At 39.2% G+C, this 17,866-nt stretch overlaps 1 protein-coding gene across 2 annotated transcripts in view; it reads right to left on the bottom strand.

Annotated features, from left to right (window-relative positions):
* LOC100486035 overlaps positions 1-15,990 on the bottom strand; it is a 35,935-nt gene extending 19,945 nt beyond the window's left edge. The window contains exons 1-8 of one of the 2 annotated variants that reach the window (XM_031895404.1): positions 15,905-15,990; positions 14,473-14,651; positions 13,267-13,365; positions 12,296-12,394; positions 8,996-9,158; positions 7,442-7,556; positions 7,071-7,147; positions 4,578-4,638 (exon numbers count right to left, since the gene is read on the bottom strand). In XM_031895404.1, the coding sequence (XP_031751264.1) occupies positions 4,578-4,638; positions 7,071-7,147; positions 7,442-7,556; positions 8,996-9,158; positions 12,296-12,394; positions 13,267-13,365 (614 nt within the window). In that variant the 5' untranslated portion in view covers positions 14,473-14,651; positions 15,905-15,990. The remainder of the gene's footprint in view (positions 1-4,577; positions 4,639-7,070; positions 7,148-7,441; positions 7,557-8,995; positions 9,159-12,295; positions 12,395-13,266; positions 13,366-14,472; positions 14,652-15,904) is intronic. The other variant, XM_018095504.2, reaches the window with a different exon arrangement.
* Between the last annotated feature and the right edge of the window lie 1,876 nt (positions 15,991-17,866).

A 17,866-nucleotide genomic window follows, 5' to 3' on the forward strand; every position in this document is an offset into this window, starting at 1 on the left:
TTATAAAAGTGTTACATTGATAAAATATGTTTTATTTATGATACGATTTTCCTTTTTTTGTGAATCATTTCGGCCTGTTTATATAGTACATTCCGTTTCATTGCGTTCTGTTTTCTTCAAAGAAAATGTGTAATTGAAATGGAATAAAGCAGCGCTGATCAGCTTTTTCTAAGCTGTGGGCTAATCCAATATACATGTTTGCTGGCCAGATACAATTTATTAGATGATGTCATGCAAAAGTCAGTGGAGCCAATGGGCAGGCTGGGAACCATAAAATGCCTTTGACTGCCACATCTGGCAGGTATTTCTCCAGGTCTGATATAATGAAAGCACATTTCAACTAACACTATAGCTTTTTTATATAGTTTCCAATATTGACAGTAATTCAACAGATTTGCTTGCTTACCGTATAAACAGCCATTTCTGTTTCCGCCCCAGTTGTCAGAGTATTGAAATTTAATTTCAATGGATTTTAAATAGGCCAAAGAAGTCACTGAACAACACTTATCTACTGCCTTTTGGTGATATGGAATGTGAGCATGCAGCACTTTATATCATATACTAAAGTACAGATGCACCACTAATGCTAATGCTAATATCCCAAGTGTAATGAAAGGCAGTAAGGTTGTCCAATACTTGAAGAAAATTGCTAAATGTTACGGATTTCTCTTGTTGGTCTTGTATCTGACAAAATGCATGCAAATACCGCTGGCAATATTGTTTCATAAAAGCCAGCTGAAAAACTGTAACATATTAGATTTATTGTGAGAGCCTTTGTTTAAATTAATGAGCATCTCATGGTATTTTATTGGATGTGCTGAGTGTAATGTACCCTGGCAGGTTTCCAGAGCTGTACGCATCCCACAAAATAATTCTTTAAAGCTTTGCCTGTCTTCCCATCTGATTTCATTCATCTGGCTCATATAGTGTAAAATGAATTTTAACCTATGGCCACTCTGTCACTAACCATGCATATTTTACAATACAGTACTTTGCATGTTTTCACATTTACTTGTGTTACGAAAAAAATACTCAAGACTTTAGAGGTGCAAAAGTTAATCAGACACAAATGTATCCCCCGAGGCTCTTCAAGCTTTGCCCATCTGGATCCTGCAGTTCTTAGGCATTATTGGCAAAATAGGTCAAGGTGTGCATGGCAAGTGGGGATCACTGATAGACAGCAGTTTTCAGCAATCAACAATTGTTTAATATTTGCTGAACATCCAGTGTGCCATTTGGCAAACTCTGAATGGGCCGAGATATGATTTTTTTTCAGCAATGGATTTCTTCTCTCTGCTCTTCAGTAAAGCTCAGATTTACTCAGTATAATCATCCCGTGTATGTTTCTACCATCTCAGCTGTGGATCTTTAGCTCCTCCAGTTACCCCTAGCCTCTTCGTTACTTCTCTGCTTAGTGTTGTCCTTATTCAGCCACTAAGTTTTGGTGGATGGCATTCCCTAAGTAGAGTGGTGGTTGTGCCATATTCTTATTGTTTTTTTATAATGAATTTAAAGGGAAAATATATTCCCTTTTTGACATGAGCTCATTCATTTGGATTTATGCAGAAAAAGTGCATAAACACTATCTGAACATCCAGAAATCAGTATAAATGTACTTTTACACAGACACAGATAGCCAGGACACACAAGCATTAATAAATCAGCCTCTAATAAATGTATTCCTTTAAACAGACTGTACAGAAGTTGCTCTAGTAGCAAAGATTGCAACATAAATACATTCAGGGGTTGTTTAATTAGTGTTTTTAAATTCTTTACAAAAATATATGAGCCAAGCTGCCTTAGGGTTGGCCTGAGCAAAAGCACCATTTATACAGTGGCTTGCAAAAGTATTCGGCCCCCTTGAACTTTTCCACATTTTGTCATATTACAGCCACAAACATGAATCAATTTTATTGGAATTCCACGTGAAAGACCAATACAAAGTTGTGTACACGTGAGAAGTGGAACGAAAATCATACATGATTCCAAACATTTTTTTTCAAATAAATAACTGCAAAGTGGGGTGTGCGTAATTATTCAGCCCCCTTTGGTCTGAGTGCAGTCAGTTGCCCATAGACATTGCCTGAAATTTAAAGCAGGCTTAGGCTACAAAAAGATTTCCAAAGCCTTGAACATCCCACGGAACACTGTTCAAGCGATCATTCAGAAATGGAAGGAGTATGGCACAACTGTAAACCTACCAAGACAAGGCCGTCCCCCTAAACTCACAGGCCGAACAAGTAGAGCGCTGATCAGAAATGCAGCCAAGAGGCCCATGGTGACTCAGGATGAGCTGCAGAGATCTACAGCTCAGGTGGGGGAATCTGTCCATAGGGCAACTATTAGTCGTGCACTGCACAAAGTTGGCCTTTATGGAAGAGTGGCAAGAAGAAAGCCATTGTTAACAGAAAACCATAAGAAGTCCCGTTTGCAGTTTGCCACAAGCCATGTGGGGGACACAGCAAACATGTGGAAGAAGGTGCTCTGGTCAGATGAGGCCAAAATGGAACTTTTTGCCCAAAATGCAAAACGCTATGTGTGGCGGAAAACTAACACTGCACATCACTCTGAACACAGGGGCGGAGGTTCACCTTCCAGCTGGACAACAACCCTGAACATAAAGCCAGGGCAACAATGGAATGGTTTAAACCAAAACATATCCATGTGTTAGAATGGCCCAGTCAAAGTCCAGATCTAAATCCAATCGAGAATCTGTGGCAAGATCTGAAAACTGCTGTTCACAAACGCTGTCCATCTAATCTGACTGAGCTGGAGCTGTTTTGCAAAGAAGAATGGGCAAGGATTTCAGTCTCTAGATGTGCAAAGCTGGTAGAGACATACCCTAAAAGCCTGGCAGCTGTAATTGCAGCAAAAGGTGGTTCTACAAAGTATTGACTCAGGGGGCTGAATAATTACGCACAACCCACTTTGCAGTTATTTATTTGTAAAAAATGTTTGGAATCATGTATGATTTTCGTTCCACTTCTCACGTGTACACCACTTTGTATTGGTCTTTCACGTGGAATTCTAATAAAATTGATTCATGTTTGTGGCTGTAATGTGACAAAATGTGGAAAAGTTCAAGGGGCCGAATACTTTTGCAAGCCACTGTATGTGGAGCTATCAGCAGAGGTTAAACACTGATGGAAAGTAAAGAATCATCAGTGCTCTTAATAGGCTCGTCTATATTCTGTGGAATGGAGTGCATAATAAGCTGAGACAGTGCTAGAGGCAGAGGCTATAACTGTAAGCATGTACATGCAATATGCAATGCAACTGCAAATGTGGTATGAACAGTAAGATTGTGTCTTCTAGCTACTGCTGAAGTAATATCTAATATCCACCAACATTAAAGGCTGTCTTTGGATGCTGGAAATAGTTAAAAAACTGCTGGAGTACTACATAGCATAGTTTTTTTACCTTGTAAATGTAAATAGTCCATCAAACAGGCAATTTCCCCAGAGCCTTACAATTTCTAAGGACAGTCCTGCATATGGCAATGGTTACTTGCACAGAGAGTCTATTTATTTGCCATAGATTCCAATAGGGGAGATGGTTTCAACCCACTACTCATCTATCTGTTACCTTGTAATACATGTGAGTTTCACTTAAAAACCTGTGTCACATGAATTGCATGATACATTAAAGGCCTGCAGTTGTTATTATGGACTTATCTTGCCCCCCACCCCAAATAATATGGTGTGGGTGAGAGAACTCAGAAAACCAGCAGCATTATCCCCTACAGCGTAATAATCACATCTTTAGGCATCCATACACATTAAGATCTGCTTGTTTGACAAGGTTGCCAAATGAGTTTTTCCAGATATTGGTAGGCCATGCCCGTCTGAGGGCCCCAAACACGGGCGGATAAGCTACATCAGTAACTTTTATTGGCTTATGTATGGCCAGCTTTTGCCTGATTCACTAGTATCATCAAAAAGTGCACTTTCAAAGATAATTTCTCTCTGTTCAGTGTCTATAAATAAGTACCTGTATATGAAATAGCATTTGTGTTAAAATCAGGCATATTCTATAGCCGTGCATGGTGATCTCTACTGATTAATGGAGGATATTTATGTAAATGCTAACATAGCTGCTGAAGCATATACACAATTTGTGCAAAATCAGTGTAACAGTATATCTTATATAAATGAAACCCTTTCATTTATTGCCCTAAATATTTACATCTTTAACTGTATGAAACAGCAGCATGCTTCTTATGTGATATGTATATTTATAACACATGCAGTGATTTATACTGTGCTTTCAAGCCAAAATTAAAAATTGCTTATGCTATCAACAAAAGCAAGAATTTGCATGCCAGTGTACTCAGCTACTTCCATAATGCAGTCTCTGTTCTGCCATATCGGGACTCACTTAAAATGTTGCTATAAGTGGAAGTTAACTGAAAATGTACTTTGTCTGGCCAAGTAGGTTTGAATTTAATAGCTACCCTGTTATAATAAACAATGCCCCTGTTTGTGGCCCTGTCTATTTTACTAGTCTTGCCCTGAATTAATTAAGACATTCCTCATGAACTGTGCTGTAAATAAAAACAAACAAAGCAATAAACTAACCTGGGGTCAGTTGGACGTTGCTCTGCAGGGGGTGTCTCGGGCTGAAAGACATTGGTTCTTTCTGCAAGCAGACAGCACATAGTAAAGATGGGAATAAACATAAAGAATAAGTACCGTAGTCGCATAACACGGGACCCTGAGTCCAGTCAGTTGGCATGCAGCTTTTTTGGGAGACTGCACTCGTTAATGTGGCAGTTAGCTCTAAAATTCCCAGACACATTCTCATGAGTTTCCTTAATCATGTGAGATAAATATTGCATGCCATGATGTATGTCATTTGCAGTTGCTTATTTTGCTACCCTACCATGATGAGCCAAATAAAATGCTAATTAGAAATCCACAAAGAGAAATAGTTGAATGATGTACAATGGTATCACGTTTTTGTAAAGGCCATCCTGCCTCCATTTGAGGTGCATGGGCCTAACATTTTGGACTATGGCACACCTGGCATGTTCTCGGCCTATTAAAGAAGTGCGGGAATGTACGATTCAGCTGTAGTGTCATTGTACTATCTGATAGGCTTGGCAAAGCAGTTGCAAAATGCACTGTCTGTACTGTATATCTCCACCCAAAATTCTACTTACTTCTCCATGTATCTACATGATGTACTAATGTTCATCATTTTATTTGTACATACATTTAAAGGAGTTGTTCACCTTTTAATTAACTTTTAGTATGTTGTAGATAGTGTTATCCTGAAAAAAAATTGCAATTAGTCTTTATTTTTATTATTTGTATTTTAATTATTTAACTTTTTATTCAGCAAGCCTCCAGTTTGGAATTTTAGCAGCTATATGGTTGCTAGGGTCCAAATTACCATAGCAACCAGGCATGGTAGAAACTAGAATATAAATAGGAGTAGGTCTGAATAGAAAGATAAGTAATAAAAAGTAACCATAACAGTGAAATTGTAGCCCAGGGGTCCTCAAACTTTTTAATCATGGGCCCAGTTAATGGTCCCTCAGACTGTTGGGGGCCAAACTGTAGTCCTCAAACTACGACCCCCCCCCCCCCACCCCTGTGCATCCTCAAAACTCCGGCTCCCTCCCTGCTGCGTCCTCCCACTCCCTGCTCACCCGCTCCGTGCTGCGTGCTCCGGCTCCCTGGTCCCCGCTGCGTCTGCAGACAGGTAGTAGCCAGGGGTGAGGACGCAACAGGGGCCAGGTAAATCACCTTGGGGGGCTGTATACGGGCCACGAGCCATAGTTTGAAGATCCCTGTTGTAGCCTCACAGAGTGATAGTTTTTCGCAACCCGGGGTCAGTGACCCCCTTTTAAAAGCTGAAGAGTCAGAAGACGAAGGCAAGGATTTGTTTAAAAAAAAAACAATAAAAACTAAAAAGTTAAGACCAATAGAAATGTTGCTAAGAACTAGCCATTCTATAACATACTAAAAGTTAACTTAAAGGTGAAGGACCCCAGTTCAGTCACCAGTTAGCGTTCTTTACCTAAATACATTGCTTATACTACTTCAGAGTGTAAAAAGAATAATTATTGAGTCAGAAAACAATGTAAACGGAGGAACCAAACTCATGAAAATGAATTAGTAGAGCAGCCTTACAGGGTTTGGGTTCTTGGGTTTGATAGCAACTTCCAAGCAAATGCTATGTACATGTTCCCCCTGTGATTATGCTGGTGTCTTTTGGGTGTGCTAGTTTCTAACTGCAGTCTAAAAACTTACTGGTAGGCTTATTGGCTTCTGATTAAAACATTTATCATAGTGCGTAACTGTGACAAGACAATTATATTTGTGAGCATTCTTTAGACAGGGGTTGATGTGACTGACTGACCAAATTAAATGAAAGCATATACACACCATGTAATTACAGGATAAAAAAGTAAGCCTGCATAAATATTAAAGGGACACTATACCCCCATAATGAGTACAAGATATCCTTTATATCATGTTAAGTGACCTATTAAAGAATCTTGCTAAACTGGAATATATATATATCGATAAATATTGCCCTTTTACATCCTCTCCCTTGAGCCGCCATTTAGTGATGGGCTGTGTGCTCCCTCAGAGATCAGCTGACAGGAAGTGATGCAGCTCTAACTGTAACAGGAAGAAGTGTGGGAGTAAAAGAAAGAATTTTGTCTATTAATTGCCTAATGTGACCTAACATATATACATGTGCCCTTGGTTTGTTTGTGTGCACTGTGAATTGTATGATTCCTGGGGGCGGCCCTTAGTAATGGCACATACTACTAAAAAAGTAATTTTTTATGAAAATGGTTTATTTAGATGGTTCATTGCTTTGTGCAATACATTTTTATAGAGACCTACATTGTTTAGTGGTATAGTTTTTCTTTAAACAGAATTATCAATAAAGTAAAATGCTTTTCTTTTACATGGCTTCCAGTTTTCCACTTTTTAAACGACATCAAACAATAGGTCCATGCTGTATATTGTTGCTATATTCGAATCATTTTAATATGTTTTTTTAATAAGCATGTAAATTGTAACTTAAGTAACTTAGCTCACTGGACCTACCATTTCTGAAGAATTCATTCTGCATTTCCAAAGTCTTAATTGCTTTACTTAAACGCTCTTTGTCCTTGTTCAGTTTTCTAAAATAAATAAAAAAATACAGTATATAAGAGAACATGTTTTTGGGGAGGGGTAGATGTTAAATAATAAAAACCCACATTTTAAACAGATAATGTATCTGCAATGTTGGCTTTATCTTTATTTTTCTCTAAATGTTCATTACAAATTATAGCCATGCATAACAGTCTGCTCACAGAGCTTTATTTATCATTTGCATTCATTAATATGAGGGAAGGGTGATAACGTGAAAACTGATTGAATTCTTGAGTGTCCATGTTTATATTCAGAACCCATAAAGTATTTTTATCAGAGACCTGAGAGCTTTATCATTGTTTTTTTGCTGTTCTGCTCGTGCATTGTTTCTTCTGATCAAAATTCTGTCAATCATCTTTTGGCCTGGAGGAGAAACAGCAGCACGGTGTGCAGTACCTTTGGAGAAACATATGTACAAGAGCTTTAGGTAATGCACTGAACAGATTCTGATTTAATGACATCAAAACGTTCAGTGAATTTTCCCCTACAACCTGTTTTATTGGCTCTTTAAAGGAGCACTAACCCCTAAAAACAAATATGGCTAGAAATGCTGCATTTTATATACTGCTGCACACGCCTTACGTTTTAGAATCTCTATAACAGGAATGATTCAGGCCTTTAAAGTTGTGCATGGGGGGGCACCATCTTAGATTTTGTTTGGAGTCTCAGTAACACTGTACATGCTCAGTGTGGTCTGAGTAGCTGTCGAGAATTTAAGATTAGGAGTTGTTGCAAATTATCCAGCAGAAAATGAGATTCACGTTTCATAGAAGCTGATGCTAAAGAGCTGATTATTAAATACTGATGCTAATAACACTGGTTTCTAAGCTGCCATTTAATGTGAATGTGAATTAATTACCAACCTTTATATTCCATATACACAGTATATTGTGATTCAATCCCTAAGCTCAGGTAACTGACAGCAGCACAGAGCACGTGTGAAAATCAACATAAGAGAAATTGGGAAGCTACTGGAGGCGGGAGGGGAAGGCAACTTCAGAGGCACAGATCTTCACCACTAACTTTATGGTAATACTGCATTACAAACTTCTCTCACACGTCATCAAGATAGCTAGGCAGGAGCTAACATTCTGATTCTGTATCAAGGGAGGAGTCCATTACTTGCTATTCAGTTTTGGCCCTTAGACCAATGCAGTCATTCAGGATACAGTACAGGGGGGTGTGGCAGCACATATTACTACTTATGACTACTTAATGCAGACACTCAAGACCAGTAAGCCTGCAGTTATATATAAAATAGGCCCTGCTCATTAGACCACTGCTAGTCATTCAGAGCATACTAGGCCAGTAAATGCTAATTGGTTGCTAATGATTACTAGACATCTAAAAAAAAAAACTTCATAACTTTTTGACATTGTTATTCTGTTACGCCCATTTTAAAGTGATAATGTGACTAAAAAACTTTAAAATATTACTGTACATTACAATTTACCATGTTGATTGTTTTTCACTGATATGGCTGCTTTTGTAATTGTTACTTGAACTTCCTAAACCTGACTTTTTTGTCAACCTGACTGTCCCTTCTCAGCCTGTCAGTTATAGCTTCTAATGCTAACGGACTCCTGCTGCACAAACATGGCCGCCCCCTCATAGAGGAACACAGGGGATCAGATAAGAAATGTAAAAGCATCAGGAAAATACTTTTATGGCAAAATTCTAATTTAAATGCAACAACAATGTTATGCTAGGTTTAAAAAAAGGTTTACTTTCTGGTTTTAGTATCTCTTTAATATGGGGCAGCTTTTACATACGGTATATTAATAACAGGAAAATAATAATAAAAAATACAATTATTTTGCTCATATACTGCTAACCTTCACAGTAACTCTGTATCATTGTTTCATGTGCTCTAGGGCCAAAGTATTTCAGAACCTCCTTTGACAGGGCCCGTCCAGTCGTATACTGCTTACTGGGCAGAAACGCTGCTGCTGAAGCTGTAGGTGTAAGTGGAGTAGATGCTTGGCCAAACATTTGACGCTGCCATGAGAGAACAGGAAATATATGTCAAACGTATCTGCTTGAAAACGTGGATTTCCCCAGCTGTGTGTGTTCCATCTGATATAAGTGCAGTGTTTGAAGACTATAGTAACACACCATGGCTTCTCTTAATCAGCTGCAGGCCTGCCTTGTCCATCCGGTGCTTATATCAGCTGCTAGCAATGTAAGGAATCTCTGAAAAGGGCACACTCTTAGACTTGGTGGCGCATGTCACATAAGTGGTTTATTTGAGAAAGACATTAAATGGTTTATTTTTTTTCAACTTATACCAGTCACTTAAATACGACATCATAGGGCTGATTCACTAAAGTGCGTTAAAACGTGCGCTATTTATAGCATGCGTTAAAAATGTTATTGCGTCTAATTTTTTACGTCTTAACGCACGATTCACTAAAAGGATACTTGCGTTAATTTAGATGCGATGCTGTTTGCGTTATTTAAGTCGCAAAGACGCGCTAATCAACGCATCGCGCACAAATAAAAAACGCACACCATATTAGCCATAACCGGCATTACTTTCGTAAAACTACTTTTATGAAAATGCCCATTTCCCTGCAAACTGGAGGCTGCATCACTCTAGGGCCAACACAGACTTGAATAAATCCCACTGCAAAGTCCATATTGTGTTGCCAAAAGCTCATTAACTGTACTTTTCTATAATTACCGCCTGCCCCAAGTAGGTGTTAATTTTCACACAGACAAATGCGATATTTAGCGTGTGTCTAAGTGTTTGTGAATCATGTGTTAGTATTATTTCGGCGCTCAAATTAATGCATGCGGTAGCGCGAAATTTACCGCACGCGATATGCGACATACCGCGTGCGTTAATACTTTCGCGAATCGCGTGGTTTTTTTTTTCGTGTCAATTTTAACGCAAAAAACGTGCGATAAAACTTATCGACCTTTAGTGAATCAACTGTCATAAGTCTTATATTATTCCTGGTAATATTTTTTTTTGGGGGGGAAACTGACTTCTTGATACACTTTAGGACTCATTTTTCATTCCCCAGGGGGCAAGTGCTAAAATATTGGCCAGGTTGCAGCCCAAGGGGTAAGTAGTGCTAGAATGGGGGCAGCTTAGAAGTACGGTAGTTTTGTTACTTTGTGCTGCATGACTGGCAATACAGACACATTCCACATAAGCATAGGAATGTGCCAGTATCACTTTAACAATAGCTTAGATTTCTTTTCTGGCAGTCCCTAATATTGCATGGGTTGGGCAGTTAAAGAGGGCTCTCAAATTATTACTATGACCAACTATGCATTCAGATGCCCTGGTTTAATAGCTCAGAGCCAAAAATCAAGACCTGTGGAGAACTGTAATATCTGTGCAAGATATCAGAAACAGCTCTCTGCAAGTTTGGATTTCTACATCCACAATTTAGGTATTAAACCATTAGTTCAGCATATACAGTGGCTTGCAAAAGTATTCGGCCCCCTTGAACTTTTCCACATTTTGTCACATTACAGCCACAAACATGAATCAATTTTATTGGAATTCCACGTGAAAGACCAATACAAAGTGGTGTACACGTGAGAAGTGGAACGAAAATCATACATGATTCCAAACATTTTTTACAAATAAATGTAATATACTGCAAATAAATAACTGCAAACTGCAAAATACTTTTGCAAGCCACTGTATAGTAACATAGTAAGTTAGGTTGAAAAAAGACGTACGTCCATCACGTTCAACCATAATGCCTAACTTCTAGTTGATCCAGAGGAAGGCAAAAACCCCATCTGAAGCCTCTCTAATTTGCATCAAAGGGGAAAAAAATTCATTCCTGACTCCAAGATGTCAATCGGACCAGTCCCTGGATCAACTTGTACTAAGAGCTATCTCCCATAACCCTGTATTCCCTCACTTGCTAAGAATCCATCCAGCCCCTTCTTAAAGTTATATAATGTATCAGCCTCCCGGGGAGGGAATTCCACAACTTCACAGCTCTCACAGTAAAAAATCCTTTCCGAATATTTAAACGGAACCTCCCTTCTTCTAAACGGAGTGGGTGCCCTTGTGTCCTTTGGAAGGACCTACGGGTAAATAAGGCATTAGAGAGGTTATTGATCCCCTTACATATTTATACATAGTTATCATGTCACCTCTTAAGCGCCTCTTCTCCAGTGTAAACAAACCCAACTTGGCCTTTCTTCATAACTGAGACTTTCCATACCCTTTACCAGCTTAGTTGCCCTTCTCTGGACCCTCTCTAATTCAATAATGTCCCGTTTGAGCACTGGAGACCAAAACTGAACAGCATATTCTAGATGGGGCCTTACCAGCGCTCTGTAAAGGGGCCACTGGCCACTGGGACAAAAAAAAGAGTAAAGGCAATGCTTTGCATGTAGTATATAGCATTTAAATAAATGTAAATGCCATTTGTTTTGCATCTATTATCATCAAATGTTTTGGTTTTAGTAGGCTTCCTTAGCACAGTAAAAACCGTCATCATGTGGGTAAACAGTCAGAGGCTGTATGGCATAGGGTGACCCCAAGATGGAAAAGCATAAATCATGGGCTACCAAAGGGGTGGATTTTGTGGGAGAGTGGGTGGAGTTTGGGTAGATTATAATTTGGGAGTGACCTTGTCTGATCAGAGGTATGACTGTGTGTGTGTGAGGGGCATTTTTTTTTTTTAGTTGGGCCACATTTTTCTTGTTGGCAGGGCCCACCACCCAGGGAGCCCAGAGGACTGGTGGGCAAATAATGGAGACCCCCTAGGGAGGGTGTAACTATGGAGCCCCACAATTAATAATGGTGGCCCTAGTGAAGGAGTACAGTCCTAATTCAGTATTGCCAACATCAGTGATCGACATCAGATTGAGTAAATTAATCTTTATAAACATGAAGCCCAATGTCCTAATGTCACAGGGTCTTCTAAAAATCCCACACATAAAATATGAAAACACATAGGGAATAAACCCAAAATTTTCAGGGCAATTGAAAGAATTTAAAATTATACTTCTACAATGTAAGCAATAAGCTATAATTTCTTTGGGTTTATTACAGTTGTCTGTTAATCTTTTAAATAACACTCTAAAATATGACACAAAATGGTCTGTTTTGGGTTTGTCATGCTACAACCTGATTCCAAATTCAGCTAAAAAGTTACCCTTTGGAAGTCATATGACTGGAGTCCAAGTTTTTGTTGCAGAGTATTCACTTGATCATTGTACCTGCTCCACCTCTGGCCCTTTTCCCAGCCATTATTCTAGAAAAGTAAAACACAATCTACATTTAGCAAACTAATACTATAATCTGTGTGCTCTCCTAATGGATCAGTAAACTATACACCGCGGAGAGTTGGCCACTGGATTATTATTATTACTATTACTAACATGTATTTATAAAGCACCAACATATTTCACATGGCCCTGGGGCCAAACGATCAAATTATTACGGCGGGTATAGGCAAAGTTGGTCCGGGGACTGCATCTAGTCCCCGATCCGACTAGATTTTTTAACCTGCCCGATGGAGATCTGGCCGATTTTAGAGCAGGCCCATCGGTAGTGCCCATACAGACGAATCAGTCTAAGGGACTGTTATCGGCAGCTAGAATCGGCCGTGTATGGGGACCTTTAGAGTATTGAATTCCAAATTACCAACGGATCCCTTATCCGATTATTTAACAATGCCAGAACCAGACACATGTGGATCACTAATGAGGATAAAGGGTGTAAAGATAGATAGATACCTATATCAGGATAGGTTAAGATAGATAGATGTTTTTTAACTTGTTTTTTCAACTGTTTTTGAATAATGCATGTAATTCCTACCACTTATAAATAACAATTAATTGAAAGTTATTTATAAATGTAATTGTTATTGAAAGCAGTATCCGTCTGCCCATTTCTATTCTCTGCACTGCTAGTTTTGACTCCTGAATCAATGTGTTAAAAGCCAAACAGATTGAGGGGGGAAAACTGTCTGCTAGAGTTTTTCAAGAGTTAGAAACAAGGAACAGAGAGGGATAAACAAATATTGCTTTCAGTTACAATTGTATTTACAAAAACACTTGAAAATAATTTAACTGCACACAATTCAGTTGCTGAAATATGGCTAAATTGCCATATCACTATTACCTTTGCTTTTTGTGTTGAATGAAGCCCCAGAGTCTGCTGGAGAGTATGCACTTTAGCATTGTACCTAGACCAGCTCTGAATTAAACGAATTTCATCCATCTACAAAAAAAATTGAGAACTGAATTGAGAATCATTGCGTTCACAAAACAAAAACTGGTACAGTGTTAGCAAGTGGCAAAAATTATGATCAAACAAGAACAAAAGTATTGTCGAATGATACCTATATTGGCTAACAAAAAAATACACTACAAGCTTTTGGAGCACCTAGGCCCCTCCATCAGGCGAAATACTCTTGGTTATTTGAATCATAACAATCATGAACACATGACTCTAGCAGGCACCACAACTTGTGTGATAAAAAGGGGTTGTAAACTCAACCATGATGCTGTCAAACTGCGCCCCCTAGATTTGCTATAGAAGTTGCCAAAATAATGTAATTATAGATAAAAGAAAATTCACCAATGAAAACTGACCAATGAGAATGCTGATTTCCAGCACTGTGTCAGGCATCTTGCTGTTACCTCACATACAAAAAAACAAATATGTAATTTGGTCTTCAATATATTACACTGAAATCAGACATGGGGATAAAGGATAGACTTGTTCAATGCTGGGAAACTGAGCTTAAAGCTCCCAATTGCAGGAACAAAGAACATGGAGCTAGATTTACACAGATGAGCTGGGATTCTCATTGGTGGATTTTTATTTCAGCCGCTGACCCTAGAGATTTGGGGAAAAGTTCAGGGAAAGTTTTTTTGTGCAATATTGCTTTAAGAATACAACCTTGCTGTTGCTGGACTACAGCTCCCAGCATGCCTCTGCCTTGATAAAATGTTACATTATTCTGGGATTTGAAGTCCAGCAACAACTGAGTAAAGTTTGGTTGAGCAGTGCAGTGCAGCAGGGGTTAACCACATTTTGCACAAATGTATCTGGAGCCAAAGTAGCCCACATGGCATCTCGGTTGTCTTTGCTGCTTCCCCCTTGGTTTCACCTCTTCTTGCATCAACTTCTGTGCCCTCTTGTGGCCTTGAATAACCATAGAGAAAGTAGGGTACTGTCTGGGTTCCTGGGTGTCTAGTCTTCATCCTATACTATATGAGGTGTGTAACCAGAGAGAAAATGGTGCAGGAACAAATGCCCTATAGTTATAACCAGCTTTAGTGCAGACGGTAATTATATGGCAAATAGCCCTCCGAATCTCACCTCCTTTGGGCTCAGTGTTTCAATTTGCTTAAACGTTGCTAAAAATGAAAGGGCACAGTGAATAGCTTCAAGCTGACTGGATACAGTAGAGATATTATAAACTTCCTTCTGCTGTTCTTGTTTCCACACATTTACAATGTCCAACCCCCAATTCCAAAGAATGAGCCTGATTCAGTGTTCTGAGGAAATGAGAAAGATTTCACTGTAAATATAACACTTTTACTACCCCACATATCAATTACACATTTATTTTAGGAAAGGCATGGAGTGTTCCGTGGCTTAGCACAGACTGCTGAAACCACTGCAATGCAATGAAAGTACGACAAAAATAACTGCAATTACCGCTTGGCATCATGCTAAAAACAGACATTTTATTCTTTGGAACATTTTGCTGGGAGTAACAAAAGGCAAGTACAGTGTGTGAGCGTGGTATAATAAAATGCCATTTATTGCTATATTCAAGTCTGTAAGGACAGTATGATTTGGTTTGGGTAGGATTATGGGTACCTACCTCTGCATCTGACATACCAGGAAGAGGTCAACATACAGAAAATTGCAGGGTGACCTCTTCTCTAGTAGCACACAGGTGTAGAAACTAATTTAACCTACTTATTATTGGGGTATACAGAAAGAATTAGAATTATTTAAGACTTTGGCAATAAGTAATTGTAATGACATTATTAATTTATACAGTGGGAACATATTACACAGGGCTTGATAGCCCATAGTGGTCATTTACTATGACCCTGGATGCAAGTGCTAGTGTTCATTCAAAGTGCACTTGCATATAGGGTCTGGCTGCAAAATGCCCTAGTGAGCACAAAGTGGCCCTGTCCATAACACAGCGTTCTATTGTGGCATATTCTGGCACTCTTTAATGAGGGTGAAATTTGATTTGAAATTTTGGTCCCATAAGGAGCAATGGGGTCCTCTCCCCACTACTCAGTATGGGAGTTGAAACGTCTGTGCTGGCGCTGTATGTTTGGATTCCCCAAAAAAAGATTTAAGTAATGTCTTCAATTCTGAATTAATATGTCTCCTTTTTCAGTAATCCTCTGCTACTAGAATAGTTGTATGGGTATAAGGCTACTGCTATAGGGGGATGATTCTTGGCCTGCGTTTATGAATGCCTGCACCTATGCCATATAAAAGTATATAGCCTTATGGACAGAAAGATCATGAACAGTTTTCCAGTCTTCCAGTAAAAGGTGTTTGAGCAATGCTAAAGAAAAATACATTGCAGAGCTGCACAAGAAACCACCATTTGAAACTCATAAGCATAGACAGTATAATTTGTGGGTTTGTACCTTATTTCAACATAGGAAGTGCAGTGTAAGAAGAAGGGCCATGGCACGCACACTTGCCTTCCTGTAGCAGTTTAACTACAAGTGACACCATTATTTACAACACTCTTTAGAAACAATGTACTCACAATGTTCCAAGTGCTCATACAGACGTTTCTGGCATTTGTCAAAGTGTGCCAGAACGGGCTCTCTGTCTTCTAAGAGGAGCAGAGGAAATGAAAACAAGTTACATATATATAAGGCATATTTATGTTTCTTTTGGCCCATAAATGCCCTAGCTGACACTGTATAAATGGATTTTAAATCAAAATGAACAGCAAGAGAAGGTGCCACTTATGCAGTGTAAGTGACTTGAGCCAGATATACAGCCTTTCAATTTATAGAACACTAGATTCTGCATTCTGCCACTAGGTGGCGAAAAGAGTTGAAAATGGCTTCGCTGAAAAGACCCCAAACATTATTGAAAGTAGCCCTTTTAGTATTCTAAGGCTCATGTCAGTCTGAGAATCAGCCCCATTGCTGGCATCAGCCTTTTTCTGTGCCTGCACCAAGTCATTACGTCAGCCCAGGTACAGGTACACTGAGCAGATTTGGGCTTTGAAATGCACAAGTACTTAGATTGTAAGCTCTACGGGGCAGGGACCTTCTTCCTACTGTTGTCTCATAGCACATGGCACTTATTTCCTGTGCATTTATATATATTTATTGTATTTATTTATTATAACACTTGTCCTCCCTGTGTGTAATTTTGTATTTTGTAAGATTGTACAGCACTGTGTACCCTTGTGGCGCTTTATAAATAAAGTTATACATACATACATAGAAGTATGCATTTTGGTGCTTAAATCCACTCTATGTGCCTGCACCCAGGCCAACACAATGGCTCTAGGTGTAGGCAAAGGGAAAGGTCAGCATAGGGGCTGATTCTTGGTCTGCCTTTATCCAGGCATCTGGCATTTACTTTAGATACAACAATACATAGGTGCAGATTATCTCTACAAATGTATTATAGGAGAAGGAAAGGCTAATAAAGAGTTCATCTCAAGCTGCAGGCATACCTTCAGTTCTCTCAATAGTGCCCTTAAGTCTCCCCATATTTCACCTGTTCAGATGATCAGAAACCAAACAGGAAGAAAAAACGTTGAGCTGTGTAAAGAAAGTTCCTCACTCCTGCACCGAGACCGAGACCAAGTGTACATGCTCAGTTAGTAAGACTATGGGGCACATTTACTAATCCACGAACAGATCAAAAGCGTTTGAATGCATTTTTTTCGTAAAGATCGGTATTTTGCGTTTTTTTTGTCGCCGTCGCGACTTTTTCGTAAATTGTTGCGACTTTTTCGTAAATTGTTGCGACTTTTTCGTAGCCGTTACGACTTGCGCGAATTGTCGCAACTTTTTCGTAGCCGTCGCGAAAAAATCGGAAAGGTTTGCCCGCTGTTTACTAGCGCTCAATACGAAAAAGTCACGACAATTCGCGCAAGTCGTAATGGCTACGAAAATGTCGCAACAATTTGCGCAAGTCATAACGGCTAAGAAAAAGTCGCGACAATTCATGAAAAAGTAGCAACGGCGACGAAAAAATCACAAAAAATACGAAAAAGTTGCAAAATGTTCGTTTCCAATCCGATTTTTTCCCATTCGGGATTCGGATTTGTGGATTAGTTAATCAGCCCCTATGTGTCAGCTTCCTGCTGATTGGCTCAGATCCACATTCCTAAGGGGGGGTGAGTTCTTAGCATTCTTGAGGGGGGGAGCAGGAAAGGGGAGAGAGCAGAGAGCTGCCTGTCTCTGGCACATGTATTACAGACACAAGAAATCTTTTGACAGAGAAGTCAGTGCAGCGTTTCTGTGAGTGCTTATGGCTGACCTTTCTGATAAAGCTTACTTAGTTTTTACCTTTCTTTCTCCTTTAAGATCTCAATTAGACTTGAATGGCTATATGATAAGATAATGCAGATAAGACTGAATTTTTAAGATCATGGCACACATGGTTTATTCTCCCATGACATTTTTCATTTGGGGAAAAGGGGCCTGAACCTGCCATACAGCCTGTTATTTGGTTTAATAGAAACCACTGGGTGGATATC

The sequence above is a fragment of the Xenopus tropicalis genome, chromosome 1, assembly GCF_000004195.4.
Source record: "Xenopus tropicalis strain Nigerian chromosome 1, UCB_Xtro_10.0, whole genome shotgun sequence".
Classification (NCBI taxonomy): Eukaryota; Metazoa; Chordata; class Amphibia; order Anura; family Pipidae; genus Xenopus; species Xenopus tropicalis.